Here is a 27,317-nt window from a genome sequence, read left to right as displayed (position 1 = left end):
AAAAAGATTGGTTATTATCGATTTCATAAATTGTGCCTGTCAAGAGCCCAGAAAAAGGTTAATACCTGGCTATGTGCGGCTTTTTGGAAAACAATAAATGTTGATCATAATAATAATAATAATACATTTTATTTATAAGCGCCTTTCAAGATACCCAAGGACACTTTACAATAACAAAAAATACAAAACAATACGGGTTGAGCAGCGGCAGCCAAAACGCGCCAGCGTTCACTCAACCCAGAAGGCAGAAAGAAACCACAAGGATAGCCATGCATTTGGAACATACATGATATTTGATTTCTATTGGATAAAAGCTACATGCGACACAAAAGTGGCAAAAAGACTTTGAAACTGTTGAATTGACTCAAAGTCAAATGTCCAAAATCTGAATAATAATCATGTTTTCACAATACATTAACATGCTGTAAATTTTCAACTGATTAGAACATTCTTGTGAGAACAGAAAAACATTAAATTAAAAATTGTGTTGGGCTGTAATGGTTTACATATGGCTCAAAACAAGGCTGAAATAAAATTTTCTTTTGGGAGCAGTTTTGATGAAGAATGACTTCATTTGAGGAGCAATCAATTTTGAAGAGTGGGGTTTTTTTACAGCATAAATCCCCGAAAGCTGAAGCAAGGCTTTTATTAAACATTAAAAACGTGACACTATAACAATGTCTCGACACCTCCTGCGATCGTCACACTTTTTGTTACAAACCGAACTTGGCCCCTGTCAGAGAAGGGAAAAGTTATTTGGCCCTCATAGGAAAGTTTGGGGACCCCTGCTATACATGGTCGTTTTTTTGGGCCAAAAATTACTATACATGGTCGTTTTTTTTCATCCCAAAACGGCTGACGATACAAGGTCGTTTTTTTCGGCCCAAAACACCTTCCTATACATGGTCGGGGTTTTTTCAGCCCAAAACACCTAACTATAGTCTGGGGGTTTTCGTCCCAAAACGCCTTGCAATACATGGTCTTTTTTTTTCGGCCAAAAATGCCTCACTATACATGGTCGTTTTTTTGGGGCAAAAATGCCTCACTATACATAGTTGTTTTTTTGGCCCAAAACGCCTTAGTGTACATGGTCGTTTTTTGGGCTGTAAAAAATGCCTTACTATATATACTGTACATGGTCGTTTTTTTCGGCCCAAGTTGGGGGGTTTTCCGGCAAAAAATGCCTTACTATATATATATATATATATATATATATATATATATGTTTTATGTTCAATAAACAAACAAACATGGTTGGGTTTTTTTCGGCCAAAAACGCCTTACTATACATGGTACATACATACATGGTAAATACAAACTGAAATTTAATTCCACCCAAAAAAGGTTTGTAATTCCTTAAAGAAGCCACAAGACAGGAGCAAAAAGATTTCTGAGACAAGACACCTTCCAACAAGTGAAACGTAATTGCATGGTATGCCACAAGATAGCGTCAAAGTATTTGTTTTAATTTTTTTAAATCTTAGTCGCAGTTGGAACCTGAACACAAAAATGCCAAATAATTTGCACCCGCGCTGCAAGGAGAGATACCGACGCTCGTTCCTACCGACTGCTGTCAGGCTGATGAATAAAAAATAATCATAATAATAATTAAATGATGTGAAGGAAAATTGTAAATAGTACTGCGATTTATCCATTTTGTGTTCATATTGCATTTAATTGAAAGATGTTTGTTGTTTTTTTTTCCTCTTTCTTCTTTCTACATACATTCTTGCTGCTGGAGGCTGTAAATTTCCCCAGTGTGAGACGAATAAAGGATATCTTATCTTATCTTAATGGAGGACAGGTACATATTTTCCCCCCCTCATAAATACTTAACTACAATTACTTAGTTGCATCCCAGTACACCATTTTCCAATCCGTCTCTTCCAATTTCGGAAAAACAGACAAACACTTGAAAGATCTCAAAGGTTTATTACAACTACCGGTAATAGCCAGTGAGCGACAATATGAACCTCTCTGAGTTTCACAATCCAGGAATGCATTTAACGTGTTTGAAAACCACAAGTAATGCAACATTAAGGTGGAATGCTTCCAATATCTTCAGTAACAGACTAAAGGTGCCACTTCAATACAGTCGAGTTAAGTGCTCAGTGGTGGAACAGTCGGCGGTTGGTGTGCACCAGAGTGATGCCCTGCTCGTTGCAGGCGTTGATCACAACTTGGTCTGCAGCCGAACCTGATGGTGCCGCGATGTACTCGACACCGCTCTGCAATGACACGGCGGAGGCCACGACATTAAAAGTGCAGAACGTGGACAGCAACCTGCAAATGCATCGCCGCGTGTATTTACCCGTTTGGCCCGGTCGATGTTATCGCGGAAGGGGAAGAAGGCATCAGAGCTGACAGCCACCGCCTGCAGGGAGCTGATCCAGCTTTTCTTTTCAACCTCCGACAGAAGCTCAGGAACTTCCTCGTACATTGCTTTCCAAACGGTCGAATCCGGACCCTAAGGAAACAACACGACCGTCCAGTCTGCCTATGCGTGGCCATTGGAATCAGTACAGCTAGGCTATGTAACAAACCAATCAGATTTCAAATTCATCCTCGCAGGGCCAGAGCGGCTTCAACTAGCAAAACAAGCCTTTCGCTGATCAGCTGATGTTACGTGGCACAGATAGGTGGGGTTATTTTGTCTTTTATTATTGATGGATTCTGTAATTGTGATGTGACGCATAACAGACGGATGAGACATGAAAATTTCCATCGATGTCTTTCTGTGACTCTTCCATGCGCTCTGTGACGCAAATCCTTTGAGCTCAAGGGCCACGTCTGACTTCTAAAACATACACACGGCGGGGTAAAAAAAAATATGAATAAGAGTTTATTTTTTTTAAATAAAATCACGCTTGATCATTGCAATGACTCGTTTTATAAGTGTTTATTAAATTTAATGTCAACAATGAATGAAATGTAATTAAATAAATGTCAAATGCATGTGTAGAATTTATTAATGTATATTTTTTTACTATCATACAGCAAATCCGTTTAAAGAACATTTGATGACATACGGTAAATTACTAAATATATTTACAAATAAATGGCTAAATTATTGCAACAAATGTATTTCAATATCAGAAAAGTGTCTAGTCATGTTTATTTATTCATTAATTTATAACCTAATTATTTGATCAAGTTAAGAAATGCTTGTGTTGGTACATTTGTTCAAAGGCAGTGAAATTATTTAATGAGATAAGAGATTGTCGAATGAATTAATTTTAAAATGATGCAAAAATTATTATAAGACTCTTGATGATATAAATACTTTGTGTCAGTGTCTTCAGCAGGTTGCAACAGAGGTACACAAACTGGAAGAGTCACAGAAAGGCCTAAAACTGGACATTTTCTACTGGCCTGAAAAATATCAGATGCTTTTGGAATTTCTCACGTTTCTGCATAAAACCACCATCAAATGTGATTTAATCTTTTTCAAAATCACACAGATGAAAAAAAGTCCAAATTGCACAGAATGCATACCTCTCCAATGGTGTCGGTGACATACTGGTCAATGGCATTTGCCATCTCCGCTCGCTTGACGCCACTGCGGAACTTCATGCTCAGCACACGAGGGTGGTGCCTGAGCCACCAGTTATCAGCTTTGTCACCCGCCAGTCTGGTGCAGTGGATCCGAGATTGCTGCCCCGCACCAATCCCAATCACCTGTTCAACAAAAGCCTTGGTCAGACTGGGCTCCATTTTTTACTTTTTTTTTCCCCCCGCTCTGTCTGCGAGTTACCTGTCCGTCTTTGGCGTAGCAAACAGAGTTGGACTGAGTGTACTTGACAGCGATGGTGGCTACCGTGAGATCTCGCACAGCTGCCTCAGACAGCTAGTCAACACATTTGTGAGTTTAGGTACAAGAACGTGGACTGATTCAACTAGTGTACTTTAAGTAATAGACCGAAAGTGCACAACTGAAATGGGGGTCGGGGGGAGGGGGGGGTCAAAGGAGGCTGAAACATTTGCACACACCGAGCCCTTGGACACGATGTTGCTGAAGAATTCCTGATTGATGACCGCGCTGTTCCTTTTCTGTTTGAGGTAGAGGCCAAACAACACTCGCACCTCAGTGTCATCAGGCTCGTAGTTGGGGTCCATCTTCAGGCAGGACGTGCAAGAAGAAAATGATACAGTCAACAGCAACCACTGGCCACATCATTCCGCACACCTGCACACTTTGTGTCAAAGTCTTCTGGAGCTTTATATGACAAACAAAATGCTAAAAATAGTTTTCTGCATGCTACCATTTAAAATAATCCAATTTTCATAGACGCTACTTCTCTGATTGTCAGTCAAAACAACTATAACACAGTGGTGGCTTGACTTTAATTTCACTCTGTGAACAAGCACCCAACGCAATGTAGCCGTACTCGTATTAATGTTCCCCAGTGAAATGCCAATAATCCACTCCAGCATTCCCCTAAAAAAATAAATAAACACACTGTTACAAGTATGTACTAATGAAAGCACTGCAATGTATACAAATGCAATATAGAAGAGAAACTCCTGTTAAGATGTGATGAACTTTTTTTTTTCTGCTGTGGCAGCAATAAACTTGCACACTCTGGAGCTCCATAAAATGGCTGAAATTGCATCAGCGAGTATCTCTCTAGATCAATTTTAAAGCAAAATAGTTGAAGGAAAAGAACTAATCTGGCACCTGAAGCACGCAGTAATTTCCATTTTTCTTTTTAGACAGAATCCTGAGTGCTTCCTCATCATAACCTGGCGCAATTATCCCATCAGACACCTGAAAGAGATGCAGACATACAGCGTATGAGTGAGCAATCGAGCAAGGTTATTTCAATAATTTGGGGGTGACCGGGCAATTTTTACCTCTCTTGATATAATTTTGGCAGTAGGAACGTCACACACATCAGAGACAGCAATGAAGTCTCCAAAAGAAGACATCCGGTCAGAACCTAAGAAAGACAAATATGCCGAAAACATGACCAACTGATTGACGTCCAGACAAGCTACATTATCTCAACAAAGTGAGTACACTCCTTACACGTTTGTAAATATTTCATTGCCTTTTTTTTCTTGGGACCAAGCTGAAAAGATGACACACAATGTGACATTCTCAGTCTGACGCTTGTATAATAGTTACTTCGATCTATCCATTTCAACTGCTGGTAACTAAAGTCAGTATAGGCCTCAGTGAAAATAGGCGTGTTACGTTTGATGTTATTGCTCATGGGGTCAGCCATCAGCGCTCAGATAATTTGCCGCACACGGTATCGAATCGGTCCGCGTGGCTGCCATCTCAGAAGGCAGCCCGCAAAAATGTTGCTGAACGACAAGCAGACGAATGACTGACGACAGGAACCCCGTCTCATGTGAGCTGATGAAACACAGATAAACGTATTTTATGCTTGGATATTGTCAATTAGTGTTGCCACCAGAACAACATTTTATTGCAGTTCTGAAACAATAACAGTGCAAAAACTTGATTCGTTCGTAAAAAGCACTGGAAGAACAGCTCTCATCTGACAAAATTTAAAGTATTTTTAATTGCATGAAAATAAACTATAAGTAAAATAATTACCATAAGTCAAATAAAATTAAAAATACATTTGCCACCTTTTTAAACACTTGAGAACAAAGGATGAAAAAAAATCTTACATTTCCAAACACTACCACCGGTGCTATGGCCATTTTGGTTCAACAGCTATAAGCAATTCCATAAATACAAACTACACCATGTACTGTATATGGCACACTTAAAAATAAATACATTTTATGAGTAATCATTTAAAAAAAATACAATCCAAGGAGCAGTGGTGGGGGTCCACCGGTTTAGATAATAATGTCTGCATGTTTGTTCACTTCGAGGGGACAATAAATTTACATTGTTAGACAAGCTGTACTGTACACAGACTATTGCCCTAAAGCCCAGTGTCTTTTTTTTGGGGTGGGGGGACACGGTGTAAAAAGATCTATTAAAATATTAATAGAGTAATAAAATATTTTCAAAAATGTGAGGGGTGGAGTAACTTTTGTGAGATATTGTATCCGAGGTAGTACTTTGTCATGGTTCAAACCTCTTGCCCTGGCATAGGCGGTGGCCAACGGGCTGAGATCCTTGAACATGTCGTGCACCATGCACACCTTGGCCTCCTCCTCAGTCAGAGGAACTCCTACGGCAGCTCCTTCACTCAAAAAACAAACAAAAAAGAATTATTCAATGGTCTATCCTGATTGAATCACATTCAAGTCTTTCATCTTACCGGCTGGGCTAACATGCTTGAAGGAGGCGGCGGCGGCCACGCCAACGGTGCTCCTCAGTTCGCGGACAAGCTGCCACGCGTTTAGAGCATCACACAAGTTGATGAAGCCAGGAGAACCGTTGACCACTGACAGAAAGTAAAACCCAAATCAGTGGACTAAAAAGGGCTCATTTGGAGCTTCTTTCGCTGCCCATCTTCAAAACCCTCCTCAAAACTCACTTGTATTCTCTGGCATTCGACTCAGCATGACTTAGATTTGTTCTTGGTTTTACTGTTTGGTGCTACCGTCTTTATTACCGATTTGTCTTACGGTTTATTGTGCATGTGAAATTGCTCCATGTACAGCACTTTGTATGCAGCAATGGCTGTTTGAAAGTGCTCTATAAATACTGTTGACTTGACTTCTTTCTGTAGATGTAAAATGATATCTGTGAAGAAAATCTTTGGAATAGTGGAGTGAAGGTTGCTTTCAGGCCATCACAAATCTATTTGAATACTTAATGCTAATTAATGGGCAAAATCTCCACCAACAATTTGAAAAGCTGTTGTGACTCCAAAATACAATTAAATATAATTCATTCATTCATTCATTCATCTTCCGAGCCGCTTGATCCTCACTAGGGTCGCGGGGGGTGCTGGAGCCTATCCCAGCTGTCTTCGGGCAGTAAGCGGGGGACACCCTGAATCGGCTGCCAGCCAATTGCAGGGCACACAGAAACGAACAACCATTCGCACTCACACTCACACCTAGGGACAATTTAGTGTGTTCAATCAGCCTGCCACGCATGTTTTTGGAATTTGGGAGGAAACCGGAGCACCCGGAGAAAACCCACGCAGTTAAGCACATAATTCTTCAACAAATCACATTTAAAGAATACCTTAATTCAATACTGATCTGAGAAAATACATTGTTAACTGTTTGTAATAAATTCATTTCAGGATTTACAAAGAATAAACAGATTATTGAGATGCAAAAATAAATACTTTTTTGTTATCCAAATTTAAGCTAAATAAATGCAACAAACACTTGATGGTGTAAACACTCGATGGGCGGCATATTTGGGCGACCCCTGAGGCCGAGTACGCCATCCTGTTAGAAAAAGAAAGCCACAGTAGAAGTGAATGTCAAGAGGGCACCTTTGAGGGGCAGGGCAGCGTGCAGCGTGTAGAGCTGGGCGGGGGCTTGGTGCGGGTTCATGCCGTAACGCAGGGGCAACTGGGAAACGCCACGGCCGTACTGTCCGCGGAAGTAATCCGAGATAGCGTCATCGTACTGGGCCGTGTGAGTGAAAGCCTGAGGTAGAATCACATTTGAAAAACTTAAGTGCAGCGAAAAGGGAAAATGTCATTTGCGCCGTTGCTACGATTAAAAGGAGCATTTACACATACGGTACATAAACCAATCATTGCTCTCCCTCTTTTTCTTTTTTAATCAGAAATTTCTTCAAATTGTCACGCTTTTTTTCCCTTACTTTGAGAGCCAGAGTCCGGCGTGTTTCCACGGTGGTATCCTTGTCTTCAGAGCTCTCCATCTCCGTAGCAACTAGTGAATAGTCAGCAGGGTCACACACAATTGTGACCCGTGCGTGATTCTTTGCTGCTGCCCTCAGCAAAGTTACACCACCTTATTGAAAGAGAGAAAATGTGAGCATTTTTCTAAATTAATCTTTATAACGTTTGTCGGGGGTGTTTACATGACAAGCGTCCCATTGCATAAACACGACTCACCAATGTCAATCTGCTCCACAGCGTCTTCGACTTTAACATCCGGGTTGGAGATAGTTTTGACAAATGGGTACAGGTTGCACACGACCACCCTTTGAGGAGCGCACATACTTGACATCAATAAGCCATCAGACTACTTGCTCATATTTTTCCAACTTTTACCCACAGAATGATTTATCGTACATTTTTACGTGATTATATTTTTGGCTATTACACTACACGTCCATCCATTTTCTAATGAGCTTATCCTCAAAAGGATTACATGATCGTGTACCAATTATTGACAACAAGAGCGAGAACAGGCATTAAAGAATACTTTTGTTGTTAAGTGTTTTATCCATCCATCCATGTGAGGATAACATGCTCAACCTCTACAAGAATGCACATTCTCAATAAATCCAAGTCAAAGAGCACTGAAGAGACTAAATCACAGGGCCAATCAATAACCTATCAGTGTTACTAATCAGATTCATTGTTCAATTCTAACAAGTCAGCTGACATAAGAGCCCTCTTGACCCGACACAAACCAGAGTCACAAGACCAGCTTATGGAAGCAGCACATTTCCAATTATCATGCTGCCGAAAGCAAGTGCACGTGCTTCCCACTTCAAACATTTACACAAACGTGCATGTTACAGACAATGTGTTTAAATTTATGAGCTTGCGAAATGTGTTGGCGAGGCTGCTTGTACTCTCACCTGACCAGGCTGTAGCCCATCTTGTCCATATCTGCAGTGTCACTGGCCATCTTTCTGGCAAGGATGCCACCGTGGACTGCGGGATGAAGGGTCTTTACCCGGCCTCCCAGCATCTCAGGGTGCCCAGTAAGATCAGACACATCCCTGACAAACGCACGCACGCACACACAATGTAACACAATGCATTAACGAGTATAATTGTGCGAGTATTATTTGCATGTAGCAGCACACTGGTGCGGTTTTCCCAACTAGTAGAGCAAAACAGTGCTTCACTAGCAACACTGCTAGTCCAACTACACAGTAGTAGGCATGCGCACCGGAAGCCTCCTGGTGAAATGTGCTGAAGATGGATCGGAGTGAATTGTAAGAGTTATTTCTACTTCACCGAATTGTCTGACTAGAGGACAACGACTGCACTAAGACATGAATCTGATAATAGACAAATATATGGAATCAATAATTACTCAATTTTATTTTGGGAAATGCACTAGTAGCTTTCTGCACCCTTTGACTAACATCACAGTGCACACTTGTTAGTAGTTTTGCCTGACCAGTAACTTGTCTTGTTTGTCAAAGTCATCCAACAAGTCCGATATCTTTTAAGTTATTTATTCAAGATCCTTGATATTCATCTTAAGATCCATGTACAAGTACATTATTTGACCTCACTAATAGGACAACTTTGGCATACTACTTACTTGGGCTGGCGAGATCTCTTTATCGGATCGAAATCAAGATATCGAAATGAGGATGATATCAGCGACATGTTCTTGCCACGCTTGGGTTGCATGTCACTCTCGGTTCAACCGACCACATTCCTACTCTCAAATTTGGCCTTGATCAAGCGTTAAAACCATCAAATGACAATCATCTTGCAGAGGTCGAGGAGGGACACGCAGCCACACACACACACACACACACACAAGAAACCACTTCATTGTTCGCTGTCAAGTATATACGGATGGTACAGACATCATGTGTTTTAGAAGATTACATGACCCAAATTACCAGTGCATAAAATAGCAGGACATGCTTTAAAATGTATGAGCACCTTGTCGTGTCATTTAATTGAATGCATCGGCAGATGTGCAATCCTATTTCTGTCACAATATCCTATTTCTTCAGTCTTTGTTAACCGGCACCATAATTTTGCAGGTTAATAAAAAGTCTTACAATGTAACACATTGTATGGAGACCCTCAAGACACGATCAAGGAAGAGGTAATATCGCTCCACACATCACATGGCCATTTGCTGCATCAAGGCATACACAACTATTGACATGTGCGAAGTTGAGTGCATGGTGAACCGTTTTGTTTTCCAAACCACACAACTGATCCATCCACATTCGAAACCGCTTATCCTTACTACGGTTGCACATGGACAAACGGTTACAGAACACAAACGGTGATGCAGTTAAACACACGCACACAATCAATCACAGCACACAACACTTCTCTTGTAGCATAAAATTGTTATTTAGCATTCAAGCACAGTTGCAGGACAAGGTGAATTTTATTATTTTTCATTTATGGCTGACTTTATTCGTATCGATGGCTGTGGGTTAAAAGGTAATAAGCGACACTTTACACATCATTGTCTATGGATATTTTTTTTCTTTTAAAAAAGCTTAGTTTTCACTGAAACCATAATAATGTCGTTACCAAGGTAATTGGCAAAAAACAAAACAGATATTAAATCTTAGCCATGTCGCACAGCCCTAGTACTTACTCATGAGGCGAAACTATTAGTGGCCATTTTGGTGCTACTGGTAGTGTCAAGGAGGCTACTCGTGCGTGTCACACGCCTACTAGTTGGGCCTTAGCAGCACAGTCGTTTGCTAATTGCCTACGAGTACGACAAATATGGCGTTATCAGTGGAATATTTGTTAGTATTGAGACACGGTGGTTCCACTACTTTCCTGAATTGTCTTAGTTGTCAGGTCAAAGAGTGTACACGTTTGAGGACCTTAAGGTTCGTATCAAGGATGGAGACGGAATGCTCAAACAACTTTTCATCGGCCGCATGGTGTACCTGACGGTCAGTCCAGCATCCCGCAGGGCTTTGGCTGTCCCACCTGATGCGACCAGGCCCAAACCCACGTCCACGAGCTTTTTGGCAAACTCCAGTAATCCACTTTTATCGGACACACTCAGCAGTGCTGCATAACACACACGCACACAAAAGTTGGTTATTTTCCAATCTCTCGGAAGTAAACATTTCGCGCAAGACGCGAAGGCAACGTCTGCTAATGTTAGCGAAGTTAGCAACACAAATCAAACATCGCTGGAGGAGTAAGTTCATTGAAAAAAAGACACAAATTTTAGGATGGGAGAAACCTCACCGAGTTCCGAGGGAGCCATTTTAACAGCCAGGTTGTTACTTGTTAGCTCGTAACGAGCACAGAATTTAGCAAAGTTTCTTGTGAGGTGAAGAGACTCACTATCTGAACAGACTCACTATCTGAACAGACACTGAAAACGCTTTTCAATGCTTTTCAAAACTTAACGCGTCTTCGTTCGCTCATCACGTGCTTTCAATAGTGCTATGTCCAGCCCACATTGGCCCAAACTATAGCTTGACAAGAGCGCACCCATATGGTCATTTTTAAATCCAGGAAGTACTGTACTATATAATATTATCAATCGTTATAGTAAATAAGGTGAAATAAGTTTCACATTAATTATATACCGATGTTACCCTGTGAGCTCATTTTTTGTTGAGTTTAATTGCGATATAGAACCGAACTGTGCCTTCTTTGACTAACATTCTGAGACTCTAATACATTTATTTTGGAAATGTATTTTCAGGATACTCGCAAAATATGTCGAGATCAAAAATAAAATAAAAGATTAACATGAAAGATAATATAAAATATATTTCTTTCTTTTCTCTAGTTTCCGTTGCCTTTTCTGTGAATCGCTCGCCACATTCCCTTTCACCACCAGGGGTCAGCTTTGGACTATAAAGACAAACGTCTGACGTTTGAGGCCCAAATGTACAATTTTACATTGATATCCGCAACTTGGTTTTGTAGGGTATACCAACCAATAATATATATATATATATATATATATATATATATATATATATATATATATATATATATATATATAATTTGAGGATATTAAAGTCATTATATATCTATTCCAATTTCACATAAACATTATAAATCTAAATATTACAATATTGGAATGCAATTTCTGAAGGTACAAATACAGAACTCAATGCTGGGGAAGTCATTGAAATGTTGCAAGTTGGAATGGGTTACAATAGGTAAAGAAATATGAAACGAATCTGTACATCTGTTTTAAAGTGGGAATTTTATTGTGAAAATCCGGAATTCGATAAGTATTCTAGTTTTATATTGGTGGACGTCCTGAATAAGATAAACAGTTTAACGTTGGAATGTTTTAAAGCGATCAAGAAATGTGGAGATATCGGCAGGAATTTGTGAATGCTGTCATGTAAAATGTGGAAAGATGAAAATTACAAAATGTGGGAAACGTTGGAAGATAGTTCCTCAGGTGTTCTGAACACGGCCGGCGCAATACATCGGGACTTGGGCGTGTTATTTCCCCGCCAAAAATCTACATAGCACCAGTTAAGCCTTCCAGAGTTGTATTGATATTGTAAAATATATAAATACTGTACATTATTTTCTCAGCCCACTTTCCACTTTTACCTCTAAGAAATGGAAACAAAACCCTGAAACCGTGCCTGGTCCTCAATGAGTTTCGAAGTAAAAGATACGGACTTTTGTTTTAATCTCTCCTTCACGTGAATATGTTTTAGAAGTGCAGAAAATGTGAAATCCTGTAAAGATTTTGATACGTGCAAGTAGTTCAGCGTGCCCTAAATTTGAAACGCTCTTCAGCATTTGAAACATGTTGTAAGGATGTAATGAAATAAGCGAGTTATTTATTTAATAATCTCATTTGAAATTTGAGAAAGCTTCTTTTTGTCCATTTATTTTTCATTGGTCCTCTTGAATTTTGTCACCAAGTCTCAAACTCACAACTCACACATCGTCATACATATTCCTGAAGCATAGGTGACGTGACATGTGTGAATGCATCCCTCCACGGTCGCCCTTTTCAATAAACTTTACGGGGGGAAACGGTGTGTTTTTCATGCCTTTTGAGTAGGACTGATGTGAATTTATTGGGCTCCTCCGTCACTCGGCGCCTGCTGTCCATTAGTTAAGTGACAAGGCCCAGGGAAACGTGTGATTACTTTAGGAGATCAGACAATCTGTTCATATTCACGTAATGAGCTCCACATTTCGCTGATTGATTCAACGGTGTAAAATATGTTTTTCTGATTTATTCATCCAACAAAGGGACGATGGGGGTGGGGGAGGGTGTTGTTGAGTCGGTAATTCGAAAGACAGCGAAATATTTTATAAACACAACGTGCATTATGGCTCCAATGTTTAAAAAAAAGGTCGTCTGCATTTTTAGTAAGAAACGAGACGAAATTGGTGATGGGAATCAACGAGAAAGGTGAGTTCAGATTAAATTAAACCAACTCGGGCAAACAATAATAAAGCCTTATTTTCAAAGAGTTGTGATGATGCACGGAAAATGTGTCATGATGCAGCCCGGCTGATAAATGACACAATTAAACGAGCTCCTATTGATTGGCTGCAATGTGATGATGACTTGAGGCGTCACCCCAAGCAGAAGATCTGTACGAAAGCTTCATATCGAGTTAATTAATAAAATAAAGTATCGAAATGCAAATCGACAAACAAGTGCAACAAGATAAAACAAATGGGCTTTTCTCAGATACAGTACAGTACTACAATTTGCTCGGTTCTCTTTGAGTTATGTTTATAAAAGCATACGAATAAATGAACACAAAATGAATAATCATCTCTAGATTATTATTAATATGAATTGGTATATTTAGAACAACTACAGTAATGGCAAATAAATGTGCTGTGCTTTGACACGTGTTGTTTATGTGAGTACCTGTAAAAATAAATCTCTCTAGAGATCTGCAGTATCTACAGTATATCAATATTCTAGCATAGAATGCATTAATGGTACAATTTAAGGTTAAAAATAAATCGCTGCCGACTAAATTGATTAAGGCGGGTGCTGGAGCAGCCTATCCCAGCTGTCTTTGGGCAGTAGGCGGGGACAGCTTGAACAGGTTGCCAGTCAATCACAGGGCACACAGAGATGAACAACCATCCGCGATCACACTCACACATAGGGACAATTTTGAGTGTTCAATCATCCCTGCCATGCATGTTTTTGGAATGTGGGAGGAAACCGGAGTACCTGGAGAAGACCCACGCAGGCCCGGGGAGAACATGCTAACTCCACACAGGAAGGCCGCAGGTGCACGACCTTTGCACTGTGAAGTCGAAGCGCTCACCACTGGACCATCTGGCCGCATGCAGCGGCATTGTCTTCACAGTGCAAAGGTTCATGGATCCGATCCCCGACTCCAGCCTTCTTTTGTGGAGTTTGCATGTTCTCCCCAGGCCTGCGTGGGTTTTCTCCGGGTACTCCATACACATTATATATATATATATGTGTGTTTGTGTGTGTGTAATTTGCTGATTATAATCACTCAAAGGTAAATTAATGCACAGTGCCCATGTGACCTATGTCGACAATGTGAATCTTCACTGAAGCCAAATCAAAGAATATCTCTTCAAATGTTCAATTTGATCAGCTGATCAACTTTATTTCCTGAGTTTTCTCACAAACGCTGTATCCCAAAGAATCCAACTGACCTGCTGACACAATATAAACATGCATACAGAGCTAAAGTATAGCCACTAGATTCTATTTTGTACAGCATCTGAATGTGCCGTGTGGTTTCTCAATTGGAGATCTTTAGAATATTAACACACTGTCCACAGAAACAATAAGCAATATGCAGCGTTCATTTTTAAAAGTAAATGACCAGTCATTTTTCTGTCCCCTTGACAACGGTCCAGTCAAGTGTATTTATTGCAAACATTTCTCAACACAAAACATTTTTTTAATTGTTAAAACCACAAACAAGTGTCCGATAAATACATTATGGTTTATTTTTATAACAAATCAATTAAATTCATTTCCTCACAATAAGGGGAAAACCTTGAGAAGTAAACAGGTGAAAGTGCAACATCACATTGAAAATGAATGAAATGCATCTAAACGCGTGGTGCCAAAACCTGAAAGGTTTGGAAGTCACAGCACCATTGGTTACTCTTAAAGTATCTTTTTGTGTACTTTTATAGACAACTTGTGATTCTAGATTACCGGTACATGGTCCCCGGCGATGATTACAAAGGTGTCAGGAGGCGACAAGTTGACTTGAGCGCGGCAATGATGTCAAGTATTTTGATGACTTGAGTCACAAACTAGTTTTTTGGGTTGCGTCTGCATGTGGCCGTACTTTTATATTTTCGTCAAGAAGGAAACAGCATTAAGTCCATGCGTTGTTAACCTTTACATACGTTAGGTCAAATTTGAATTGTTTTGACATTTGCCAGCAAGAAACGCACCCTAAATGTATTCTTCTCACCCTGATAATGTTCCTAAAGTCACCCACAAACACAAAAGAGTCATATTTCTAAATGTCATTCATAAGTGCTACAAAATTTGAAATGCTGCAGAGAACTGCTTGTGTAACCACCACCACATTTTCACAGTTTTCCGCAAAAACATGCAACTGTTAGCCATTGAAGGTTCACGGGGGTTTCGAAACAGTCCGAATGAGGTAAATGTGTGTACATACCGTATATGGGACAGTGTTGACGGTGATTCCAGAGGACACCACACAAGGTTGTTAGTCGATTACAATTTTTAATTGTAATTAGTCGCATGATTTATACACCGCATGTGTACGTAAATATACACATATATATGTACATATGTATAGATATCTAGATACATAGACATATATGTGTATTTATAAGAGACAGTGGGATGATGTTCATGGGAGCGTTTGAAACAGTCTAGAGAACTGGCTGTGTCTCACCACATTTTACAAGGATCCTAGTGAAGCACCAGTTTGTTTTTGAAGGGTCATGGGTGAAATCTCAAAACAGTGGCAATAAAATACATTTTTCCTTTTCTCTGAAACAGTTTTTTTTAAGGATTAATCATCCATTCATTAATACTAGAGCGGCTATTACTATAGTTTGAAAAGATCTGGAGGTCATACTTTCATCCAGACAATTATTAAGTGGATATTGTATGATATGAGTGCATGAAAAATGAACAGCATTTAAGGGTTAACAACAAATGTTCTGTTTGTTCACAATTGTGGCCTCTGCCTTCAAATGAGTGTCCCTGACATCAAATGTCCAGTCCTCTCACAGTCCTGCGACCATCTTCCTATCTCCTCCTCCTCCTCCCCCCGCTTGCACTCCGTCTAGTTCGTCCTCAGTGAAAGGGCTGTGAGGGGTGAAGCCCACATCCGCGCTGCGCCGCATGAAGTCCATGGATCTCGGTATCCCAACTCGGTTCCCCATAACCACTGAAAAACCGTGCTGAGGTTCTTCCTCCTCCTCATCCTCCTCTTCTTCTTCTTCCTCCTCTTCTTCTTCTTCATCACCATCCTCCAAGAGTAGATCCACACCACAGTCCTCTGGATTTGCATGCTGAGGCCTTTTCTCGCCGGGTTTGTTACTGGATGTTTTTCCACCAGCTTCAGACAGGCCAGAAGCACTGGCCTGCTCCTTGGCCTTCCGACTCCGCTTCCACTTCATTCTCCGGTTTTGGAACCAGATCTTGACCTGACCACCAAGCCCGCAGATAATACAAGTGTACATCAAAATTTGCACAGTTTGTGCGTGAAGACATGCACACAATTCTGTCCAAAGTAAATGATCATGCCTCCCTTTAGGGATGATAAACACTACATCAAATTAAAAGTGGTAATTGCAGTACCGGTAGAAATTGTGTGTGAATGATAAAAAGATGAATTTGAACTGAAAATGCTGCGGAGTCAACTAAAATGTTGAAACAGAAGGGTGAGGCTTAAAATTGTTTGAATCAGTCGAGGGACGTGGAAGAAGTGAGGGTTCATGTAAACTCTTAATTCATGAATTTTACTGTGCACAATTGGAAACTTGGACAATGGTAATAGTTCCTAACATTCCCCAATTGAAACTGATCATTTTAAAGTCAGAATGCTTTGAGGTCTTTTTTTGGTTAAAAATTTGGTGTCCATTGCTTTTCAGCAGCCATAGAGTGGAAATGCCGACCTCGGGAGGCGTGCTGTGTTACCTGCGTTTCTGTCAACATAAGAGAGGTGGCCACTTCGAAACGTTTGGGCCTGGACAGGTACTTGTTGAGTTTGAACTGGTTCTCCAGCTCCAGCAGCTGTTGACTGGTGAAGGCCGTGCGAGGCCTTCGGCACTTTCCCAGCAGACCAGACTGAGGGCCTGCTGAAGGAACAAAAAATATTCAATGATGAATGAATCCATGAAGCAATTATTGATTGTTGTTACATACATTAATTATTTGGGGGGGGGGGAAACTGCTTCACCATAGCTTTCTGTTAAAAATGATAAGGCAAGAAGTTTATAAATTTTCAGGATTTGAAGTTGGCCCTTGGCCCTTGGCCCTCTATCCCACTAGAACAGACCGAAACCTGCATCTGGGAGTTCGCCGCATCCACAATTTATTGTAGGTTGACAGTCTTTAAAATTGTGTTTACTTGTACCACCTAAAAAAATATTTAGCTCTCCTCCTACCCATTTTAAATTGTGGTAGTATTGTAGGGGTCTCAACAAGTGCTCATCAGAAATGAGAGGCACGAGTTTTATTCCTAAAAATTATAGTTAATATTCTGAACCACTCTGACATTATGAACAAAACAGTACAGTGGGTCAAATTGCACATATAATTTAAATAAAATTGTCCCCAAAAAGGCCTATACAAAACAAGGGTTTGATGATTAAATGCAAATGGTGATCTTTAAAGTTAAGTACAACTGAACTGTAATTAGCTATTGATTCTTTTGTGTACCACTAGAGGGAGCTCGCGCACCACACTTTGACTACAGCTCCCCGACTTTTTACAAATCCTCACTTTACTCAGTGATGCTCACTCCCACCGTTTTTGTTTTCAATAACATTGCCAGTAGTGTCAAATGTCATTTTCATTACAAAAGGTACCTTGTGCCAGAAATGGCCTCTTTGCCATAGTTTTGACAGTGCTGCACTCAATTGCCTCTTCACTTCTTACACTGATGAAGCACAATTCCACTCAACTGATGTCTCGAGTCAGTGAAGTTTTGCACAAGTGTGAAATCTTATGCCAAATGCCTACACCAGTGGAAGCTCAATATTATTTTCGTAGGTTGGGAGCACACGTATATGGCAGCATCATGCGGCCGTCATTTACTGTAAGGTTTGACTCCAGTTTATTGCAGATGGTCAACACAACAGAGGCAGAAGTCGGCACATGGGCCATAAAATCACAAGCCTGCCATTAACTTAATGAAAATTCAATGACGGCGTTGGGATTTTATTTATGAACTACAAAATGTGTGTTTGTTTATTCATGTCTTTGTCACACAGACAGTTTTCATCAGTTTGCGCTTCATAGAGACAGAGAGGGTAAAATAAAAATACGAGACCCTCTAGTAAAGCGGAGAACGTACAAATGTATTGCAAACAGTGACAGAAAAGTAAAAAGTAGAGCCTCACATGTACTTAAATCCAAAAGTATATTGCCATAGCTATGCTAACATTAAGAACGGAGAAAAAAAAATTAGGTAATAGAAAAAAATAGACCTTCTTTGAATGTGTTTTTTGAGGAGCAGATTGAAGAATAGGCTATTTGCAGATAACACTGCTAATGATGCTTAAAAATACAGGGCAATTACAAGGGATCATTGTGGGGTGGCATGGTTCAGGCAGAAGTGTAGTCAGTCTCCCAATCCGTACGGTTGTGGGTTCCATCGTACGCACTTGTGACCATGCTGAGGTGTCCATGAGCTACATACTGAACTCTCAGTTGTTGCTTCATGAGGTGAATGAGAAGACAGTGTTAAAGGGCATGAAGTAAAGTGATGCTAGAAAAGCCCACAAGTGAAAACACCTAATTGAGAAAATCTAAAATTTCTATAATGGGATTTGTCAAATGGAAGCAAGCATTTCAGATGCCACTAAAACCCAGTTTAACCAACTCTTAAACTTCAAAATACAGTAATAAATGGATATTTTAATGGCAATCAAAAATTATATATGATGAAATCTCATCTTCTATCTAGCAGTAAAAGCATGTCCGTAATGTTCAGATTAGGCATTAGGTGAAACTTTCTTCATCCGGGTAAGTACACTTGTTAAATTTAGTTCAGTTATTTATAAGTAAGCACAATACAAATGCGTCTTATCTTTTAAAACACTTTACACGGATTTACAGGTATCTAATTTTTATTTAACTGTTATGCGCAATATAATTGAATTGTTCAGTCCTTTATTTTGCGTTTTTGAGAAGATGGATATTGATTGAATCTACTTTTTTGTCCTATTATTTTTTTTTTTTTTAAAGGGTGGGTGTGTGTGTGTGTGTGTGGGGTGGGGTGTCTTTTGAAAGACTCACCGCTGTAATCTGGCAGTCTTGGCATCATAATCCCCGCCCGGATCCAGTGCTCCAGTGGCACCGAGCCCGCCATGGCCGCGGCCGCCTTCAGGTGTTCCGGGTAGACGTGAGTCAGCTGCGTAAAGCCGCTGTAAGCGAAGGCAGGGTGCTGGCCACCCAGAGCCGACAACGGGTACATAGGTGCTGGGTAAATGCCCGGGATGGCAGCCTGGGGCATGGACGCCAGTGCCGTGTGCGTGAGATTGAGGACGCTTGCTTTGGGGATCATTCCCGACGCGTGGAGCTGCGCGGCGGCCCGAGGAGACGGCGTGTCCCCGCGGCGGCAGGCCACGGGGCTCCCAGTCGGACTGTCGCAACTCAGGCCCGGGGATACGTCTCGGCTGGCCCGGTTGGGCTCGTCCGCGAGCAGGGCGTCGATGCGAAAGTTTTTCGATTTCTCCATGAGGAGTTGGAAAGAAGTCAATAAATTTGCAGCGGGTGCACACCTGCAGATCGCTTTCATTCACCTCCTATTAAGGCAATTTAACGAACGCATATGTCACGTTGAAGTAATTCCTGCCCGCAGATCACTCTGTTCCCTCTACCGTCTTGCAGATTGAGTTTATTAAGTGTGCTGAATGGGACAGTGTCCGTCTTCAACCTGAATTCTCCAGTCAACACGGTTCCTTCCTACCTCCCTCCCTCTCTCCGGCTCCTTCTCTGTCTCCATCCGTCTGTCAATCCGCCCTCCAGCCCTGCAGGTCTGGGTGGGGGCCGGCCGGGATTGGCTCTGACGGGCCTCTAATCAGCTAATTACCCGCTCGTTTCTCTCCCCCCCCCCCCCCCCCCGCCCCCAAAGAAAGCATTGTGAGTGAGGTAATGTCCAACCCTTGTCCTGCCTGCAAACACCTTCAACTGCATCAAAGCTTGCAGGGCTACATTAAGATAATTAGTCAATTGTTAGGCTCCTGTTAGTTGCACTGCGGTACCGTATATAACGTTGCTGTCAGATGTCTATATCATGAGATTGCACACTAACTGGCCACAAGGTCATTAAAGGCATTATCTGCACAGCCCCTTGATGCAGCACATTCTGCCTTTATAAAGATAAAAATGTTTGGTCTTGAATAACACTGACAGACTTGACAGTATGTTATTATGCACACAAAAAATCGTTTTATTGTAATCCACAGTGTTTCTCCTTCCACATTTTTTAATGGATTCAAATTGAACTTCAAACGTCATAAAATTCAGGATGTGTAAGGAATAACTTTCAGCACTTTCCCCAAAAATACCAATTTTTCAAGCACACACACACACACATGCGCGCACACACACACAAAAAAAACAATCGAGGTAAATGAGACGTTCAATAAATAAGTTAACTCTGTCCCATTCCAAATGTTCAGTTCATTTTGAACATCTTGGAAACCATTTCTATGAATATGCATCCTGCATCCGCCCCAGTTTTCACAATGAACTATCCAAATCTAAGATATTTACACATTAAACTTCTTCTTCCACATTTCTTGACCAACCTAAACCATTCCATCTCATTCATCACATCTTGGGAACAATTTATTACATTTCCTAAATCCCCAAATTATAACAATAGGATTCCAAAATAAATTGATCTTGATCATATTCATCTCTTCCTTAAACATTTTCTCTGCCCGTTGAAACCAACCATTCCAACATCAATCTATTCAGCTCATTCGAAAATCTTGGGAGCTGTTAATCACATCTCCAAAGGCCCCAATTTTACACAGTGACAATTAATTAAATTGAGGAACATGAATTAGTTTACACATCTACTCCTCCCACATTTCTCAACTGATTCAAACCATTTCAATTTCAAGTCTCACCGTTAACATTTCAACAACAAATTCTAGAACATTTCAATTTGGCGTCACCTATTCTGCATTCGCACATTTCTACAGAAATTGCATAAAACATATTTATTCTTATGGCTGTACTGTACTTTCCAATGATGTAGAGCTGCATTTCATCATAATTGAGGACCACTTTGAATATATTTAAACCCAAAGTTGCCAAATGAGGTAGCCTCCCGAAAATATGATTAAAAAAAAAAGTATTTAAAAAGTGATTTTGTATTTGCACATCTTTAGAGATTGGTCAAACAGATTTTCACAGTCAGTATGGAGTAGCTAACAAAGACATCAAATTTATGGTGATGCAAACACCCCGAGGCCCCCAAAATTGCTGATTGGAGGACGCAGCAAAGAAAGTACACCATGTGCAGTTTTTAAATCATTTATATTAACGGCTCCTTTCATTCTCACGGTCATCCAAGAAGCCATTAAATTTTATGACCTAGCATTGCACACAGACCATATAAAAGCATAACTCCACGCAAGAGGCTATAAGTTAATTAGCTTAATGTGAACTAATGCCATTTTAAACAGAAAAAAGGAGCGGGAGCATCTGTTAAAAATGAATTTTGGATCTTGCAAGACTTGTTTGCTACAACCGGCCATATCTTCCACTTGGCACAAGAGTCATATTATGCAGCCTATTATGACTTTCCAGAGTTAAAATTTACCCCAAATATGAGACGCATGCCACGGTCCTCGAAAGTTTTGCCACATTCTGTTGCGCGTGCATCGTAACGGTTCTCAGGGCAACCTGGAGCATGAGACAGCCATTTTGTTCTGTTCAATAACGGCCAACTCAAGCGTGTGACAGTTTATGGGGCCTGGCTTGTTGAGCTCTAATACAATCTGAAACATAGCGCAGAGGCTGGGAGGGTCCATTGCGTTTCGAAAAGTGCCCTCACGCGCCGCCGACAACTCTTTGAAAACTAAGCCTTTTGTCTAATTGACTTTAAATGGCATAAGTGCATATAACACTGAATTTGTAATGTGTGCGAGTGAGAGAGAGGGAGTGAGAGATAAATGCGGACGAAGGGTCACTCATGAGCATGCTCACGTTTTCTGATAATGCATGTCCACTGCGCAGCGTGTCTGTGAATAACTGTCAGACTGCTTAGTTGTACATTTTGAAAAGCTCTGTCCTCCATCATCCATTGACAATTATTCTGAGGATATTCTTGGATTGGGTCAAAATTGACCCATAACATGATGTGTGCATGGAAAATGATTCGTATTGAAGCCAACGGTTCTGAGGTTCTACATTTCTTCTATCTATCATGAGCCATGAGTGGAGCCGACCTCCAGAAAATTGAAGCTTGAAGCAAGTCCGCCCTCTTAGCCCCCCTGCACCTCCCCACCCGCCTTTTTGCCATCGTAACCTTCCGTGTCTCTTGCCCTCTGCTCTCTATCAGCAGATTACCTCCTTGCTGCTCAAACATGGGTAATTTGCCCCGAAGAATTTAGTGCGCCTCGCAACGTCTTCCTCCCCCAAATCCCCCTGGCTTGTTTTTACGATTGGAAAGTAATTTGAATGGTCAGAGAAAGGTGACATCCTTCACCCGGGCCTGTCAACAGCAGCCCCCAAATTAAATTGAATCAGAGGCTGTGAGGGCAGGCGCCTCTTCTTCCAGCGTCAATTGCATTTCCCAACAATGGCTGGACCCAATGGCTCATCAGCATTGCAAATGTCATAAATCTACAGTATATCTAAATCGACACACATATATGTGTGTGTGTATGTGCGTCCACAGTTTAAACATAGACACTGTACTTAAAAATTGGGTAAAATTGTACTTGAATAAAAAACTGCCGTGCTAATAGGCATATGCAGGAAAGTACTGTGCCCTAAACCTATTTGTTGATTTGGGCCGTCCCTGTTCCGCGGCCGTTTATTTCCCAGAATTCTCAATGTCACGGCCCTGGGCATACGTCATGCACTACTGACATTCCTGACCCTACAAGTAGCACCAAACTGCCCACTTGTACTTTAGTTTAGGAACATTGTCAATCCAGTGTGTAAATGTCACACAATAGTGGAACAAAAACTTTACTGATGAGACAGAGTTGTACTACTAGTGCCCCTTAGTTGTTCTGCTGGTGCGCTGATTTGTCATATGAGAAAGAACAAAGAGAACATTTGATCGAGTGCATCAAATTTGGTCGATCGTTTTCATTGTATGCAAAATTGTTGATGCCATAATTTGCGTGATCGATAAATGACGTCAATGATCAGATCCACGAAATATGACATTACAGCAAACACAAACTCACTCACTCCGGGATCGTTCTGTGCTGCCATAGCTTGAAGGTAAATCTATTTTGAGACTAGTAAGGTGTTTTGTGAGCGAAAAGCCTTTACACTGGGTGCAAAGTTCTGCCTTGACGCCCTTGACCATCTAATCACAAAGTAACAGCGTTTGTGTAATTCTTTTTTCTTTTTTTGACTGGTAAAAAGTCAGAAAAACATGTTATTTTCATCAAAAAAAGAAATAGTCACAGTATGTTATTTTTAACTTTACCATCTCCTCAATCCAAAATAGCTTTCTTCACTCAGCGAGTTACGTGAACTCGTATGTCTGCAACCTCTGCCTTGACTCGATTGTCAAAAAGCTAACAAAAGTCCAACTGGCTCAAAATGACAGTAAAGTGATTTAGTTGTGACCCATCCCAGAGGTCAGTCAACTAGAATGCCGTAACAAACATTCATCATCATCATCATCATCATCAAACATGGCTTTGCACCCTTTCACCGGGAGCTTCATTTTGACAGCCTAAATCCCTCATTACATGCTTTTGTTCCACTTTCACGCATGCCCTCTTGAACTCTGCGCACCACTCCGTCTACGCCCGCACACCTTTCTCACCGTGAGAACACGATCGGTTCAAAGAGACACGCCGGCCCTACAAAGCGGCGGTTTATCGAAGAGTTATGCGTCAGTAAACCTTGCCGCCAACAGAAGTTAACTGAAATATTACAGGGCCTATCAGCAATTACAGGCTGATTTTTCAATCATTACCGCGGCAAAGAGATAATGTGACCTGCCCGAAAACTGATCCTGCTTTGCTCTCCAACTGTCTGACTTCCAGCCGCGGGCCTTGAAAGACAAATGCTATGACAGTGGATGAATAAAACCACAAAGAGGGGGAGTTTGTGAATCTCTCTCCCCCCCAAAAAAACATTTCAAAATTTGTCATACATGATATAACGGTCAATATAACCTGACAGGACTACATGAGTAAAATGTTCTGTTTAAAAATATCATCCATGCAAAAAAAAAAAAAAAAAAGTTCTGTTTTACACACTAAATCAAAAAAAAGATATTTGGCTTTCAGGTGAGCTTTTGAATGCACATGTCCAACTGTTTCAGTACTTTTTGCACAAGTTGCTGTTCTCTAGCGAGGAGCTTACCGGTAAAATTCTTAACACACGTTTAACCATTGAATCAACCAGTAAATGTCCTGGTTCCGTTCGAGTTGGTGTTAAAAAAATCGTCTTCATCTTTCTGTTCACCCTTTGACATCACAAGACTGAGACAATACCAACCAATGGATCAACAGATCATTGCGGTGCTTCAAACAGCATGTTCTCGGACTGAAGTGGCCACTGAACTGAGAGTGTGACAGAGTTTCATCAGTAAGTTGCAAAAGAGATATCGTGAGACTGGAAGAGGCACAGAAACATGTAGAAAAGGAGGTCTTTTGGCCAAATCCCATGCTGATGACCGCTACATTTTGAACAATGCACTGAGAAACCGGATGATGAATGCCACTCAACACCAAGCACGTTGAAGGGAGGTGCGAGGCACCACCAAAAGTCTTCATCACCTTGCATGGGCCAGGGAGCATTTATGCTGGATGAGAGACCAGTGGGCCTCAATGCTGTCCTCTGATGAAAGTCAATTTACCTTGAGCAGAAATGATAGCCGCCAACAATATTTGAGACATCGAGAGCGCTACGCATTAGCCACTGTCGTCACAAGACGAGCTTTTGGTGGTGACGGTGTTACAGTGCGTGTCCAGTCGATGCAGAACTGCCCGACATTTTGTGAATGGTGCAGTGACAAGCCCATCCTACTTGAATAACATTATTAATTCAGTGATAGTGATTCTGCCATGCAGCCGAGTCACCGTGTAGAGGGTCAAAACTCCCCAGAACCTCAAACGACTTGAGGCCTGCCCTTCAAGATGGGTGGGATGCCATGCCTCAGCAGACAATAAATCAAATTGTGAACAGCATGAGATGACAAACGGGGGTCCACTGTATATTATCCACTCAGGAACTTCATTCAGTCAAGCCAGTTATAGCAACGGAACATTCAACACACCACTGAATGATTCAGCCTGCAGCTTCCCTGAGAAGGCCTGCAGCACATCACACAATCATCTGGACCTGGGGTGTGATAAATGAAGCTAGTGCACAATGGGCTTCCTATGCAGCGACAAGCAGCTCGCCGTCCTCTGGGTAATTAGACTAATTTCAGGGAAGTTAAAGGGAGGCCATAAATCAGCTTGCTTTCTGCCAGACCTTGAGTTCAAAATTAATGTTGTCTCATTAAGGAGATAACACTAATATAGTTCTTTTCCTACTCATTGTACCCTTTCGCCATTATTTATTAACCGATATTGAGCTTTGCCATATGAAATCCAGCCCTGCTTCACAGTCACATCCCTCAAATCAGGAAGAATTCAGCAGTTTCAAGAGCCGTTGAGTGGCAAAAGGGTGGGAAATTCTCGCATGAGATTTCTTCTACTTCTGGCAAAGGAGTAATGCAAATCATTTACACAAAATTAAATGAATTATAGGGGTATGTTGACTTCCATGTCCGTCAACTTAAAGTTATTCAAGTTACGAGCCGCTGCTTGGTCATTTTTTCACTTTGTGTTTTTCGGGACAGTATAAAACAGATGGATATACTGATCATTGAGAAGTCTCAACTCCTCTCAGCTGATCAGTACGACATTAATATTAATTGTTCAATGCAGAGGACAAAGAAAATGTGACGGCTACTGATAAATTGCCTATCCATATCACGGTGGCTGACTGGTTAGCACATTTCCCTCAGAGTGCAGGAGTGCAGGGTTCGATTCCGACTCTGGCCTTCCTGTGTGGAGCTTGCATGTTCTCCCCGTGTCTGTGTGGGTTTTCTCTGAGTACTTCGGTTTGCTCCCACATTCCAAAAACATACGCTGCAGATTAATGGAACACTCTAAATTGTCCCTAGGTGTGAGTGTGAGCTCAAATGGTTGTTTGTCTATGTGTGCCCTGCGGTTGGCTGGCGACCAATTCAAGGTGTCCCCCACCTGCTGCCCGGAGACAGCTTGGATAGGCTGCAGCACACCCGCGACCCTTGTGAGGAGAAGTGGATTAGAAAATGGATGGATGGATGGATAGATATCTACATGTGTTGCTGCACCATTTGTTCAATCCATTGCTAAAAGGCTGATCATACAGCATCGTATAATATGCTATTTAGTGTCTGCAATAAGCTAGTAAAGACGCTGATGGTGTCTTGGTTGACTCGCCTGACCTGTGTCCTGGAAGCGCGGTATCAGTTCCCGCTCAGTGACGGAGTGGGTGTGAATGGTTGTTTGTCTCTCCTCGCGGTCCTTGTTCAGGGCAAGAGGTGTTAAAAATGGCTGGTAGACGCAAAAGCTTAAATACACCAAATGGACTTTGCTGTTTAGCATTTATTTTGCCAGTAAATTCATCTGGGGATAGCAATTAGCAGTTTGAAGCTTCTTTTTTGAAGAATTGTTCACTATTTGCAAACGAGAGTTGAGTTTGTATATCAAGATCGTATTTTTTTTTTTTTTAATTCAAATTCATGCCAAAGATGTTTTATGTGGTTGAGGTCAGGACTCTCAAATTCTTTCTTCCACACCAAATCTCACCAAGATTACAAACAAATTCGCCCAGGCAGCTTGTTGAAATGAATACAATGTTTGTTCTCTTTATTTGAATGTTAGCTTGTGTGCTTAAGTGTTAGTTAATGGAATAATAGATGCAAAAAGGTTAAGAAAAGTTTAAACAACTGACATAAATCGAAACAGAAAAGCATGACCGCAGGTTTTTAGCTTATCTCAACTGGGGAATTCCAACTATGTGGATTTTTTTTTTAACCACAGCTCACCTGTTTATTTTTTCCACCTAGAAATCAAAAGCTTCCTTTCAACATAATCCAGTTACAGTGTGTGTTTATGACGATTTAA

The 27,317-nt window shown here is 41.1% G+C and overlaps 2 protein-coding genes across 2 annotated transcripts; both read right to left on the bottom strand.

Moving 5' to 3' along the window:
• Positions 1-1,912: 1,912 nt before the first annotated feature.
• On the bottom strand, positions 1,913-11,211 carry atic (5-aminoimidazole-4-carboxamide ribonucleotide formyltransferase/IMP cyclohydrolase). The gene is made up of 15 exons (XM_052063157.1): positions 11,016-11,211; positions 10,706-10,832; positions 8,672-8,815; positions 7,977-8,065; positions 7,721-7,872; positions 7,386-7,542; positions 6,249-6,374; positions 6,063-6,170; positions 4,855-4,940; positions 4,679-4,768; positions 3,991-4,116; positions 3,755-3,847; positions 3,496-3,678; positions 2,312-2,467; positions 1,913-2,228 (listed from the first exon to the last, which is right to left on the bottom strand). Exons 1-15 carry the CDS (start codon positions 11,032-11,034, stop codon positions 2,109-2,111), a joined length of 1,776 nt encoding a protein of 591 aa, XP_051919117.1. The 5' UTR covers positions 11,035-11,211; the 3' UTR covers positions 1,913-2,108.
• Positions 11,212-14,352: 3,141 nt separating this feature from the next.
• mnx2b (motor neuron and pancreas homeobox 2b) lies at positions 14,353-26,710 on the bottom strand. Its single transcript, XM_052063279.1, has 3 exons — positions 19,237-26,710; positions 16,912-17,069; positions 14,353-16,418 (listed from the first exon to the last, which is right to left on the bottom strand). The coding sequence occupies exons 1-3, from the start codon at positions 19,736-19,738 to the stop codon at positions 15,996-15,998; spliced, it is 1,083 nt and encodes a 360-aa protein (XP_051919239.1). The 5' UTR covers positions 19,739-26,710; the 3' UTR covers positions 14,353-15,995.
• Positions 26,711-27,317: the final 607 nt, after the last annotated feature.

The sequence above is a fragment of the Hippocampus zosterae genome, chromosome 4 (assembly GCF_025434085.1).
Source record: "Hippocampus zosterae strain Florida chromosome 4, ASM2543408v3, whole genome shotgun sequence".
NCBI classification, from domain to species: Eukaryota; Metazoa; Chordata; class Actinopteri; order Syngnathiformes; family Syngnathidae; genus Hippocampus; species Hippocampus zosterae.
This window is presented reverse-complemented; position numbering and strand designations above follow the sequence as displayed.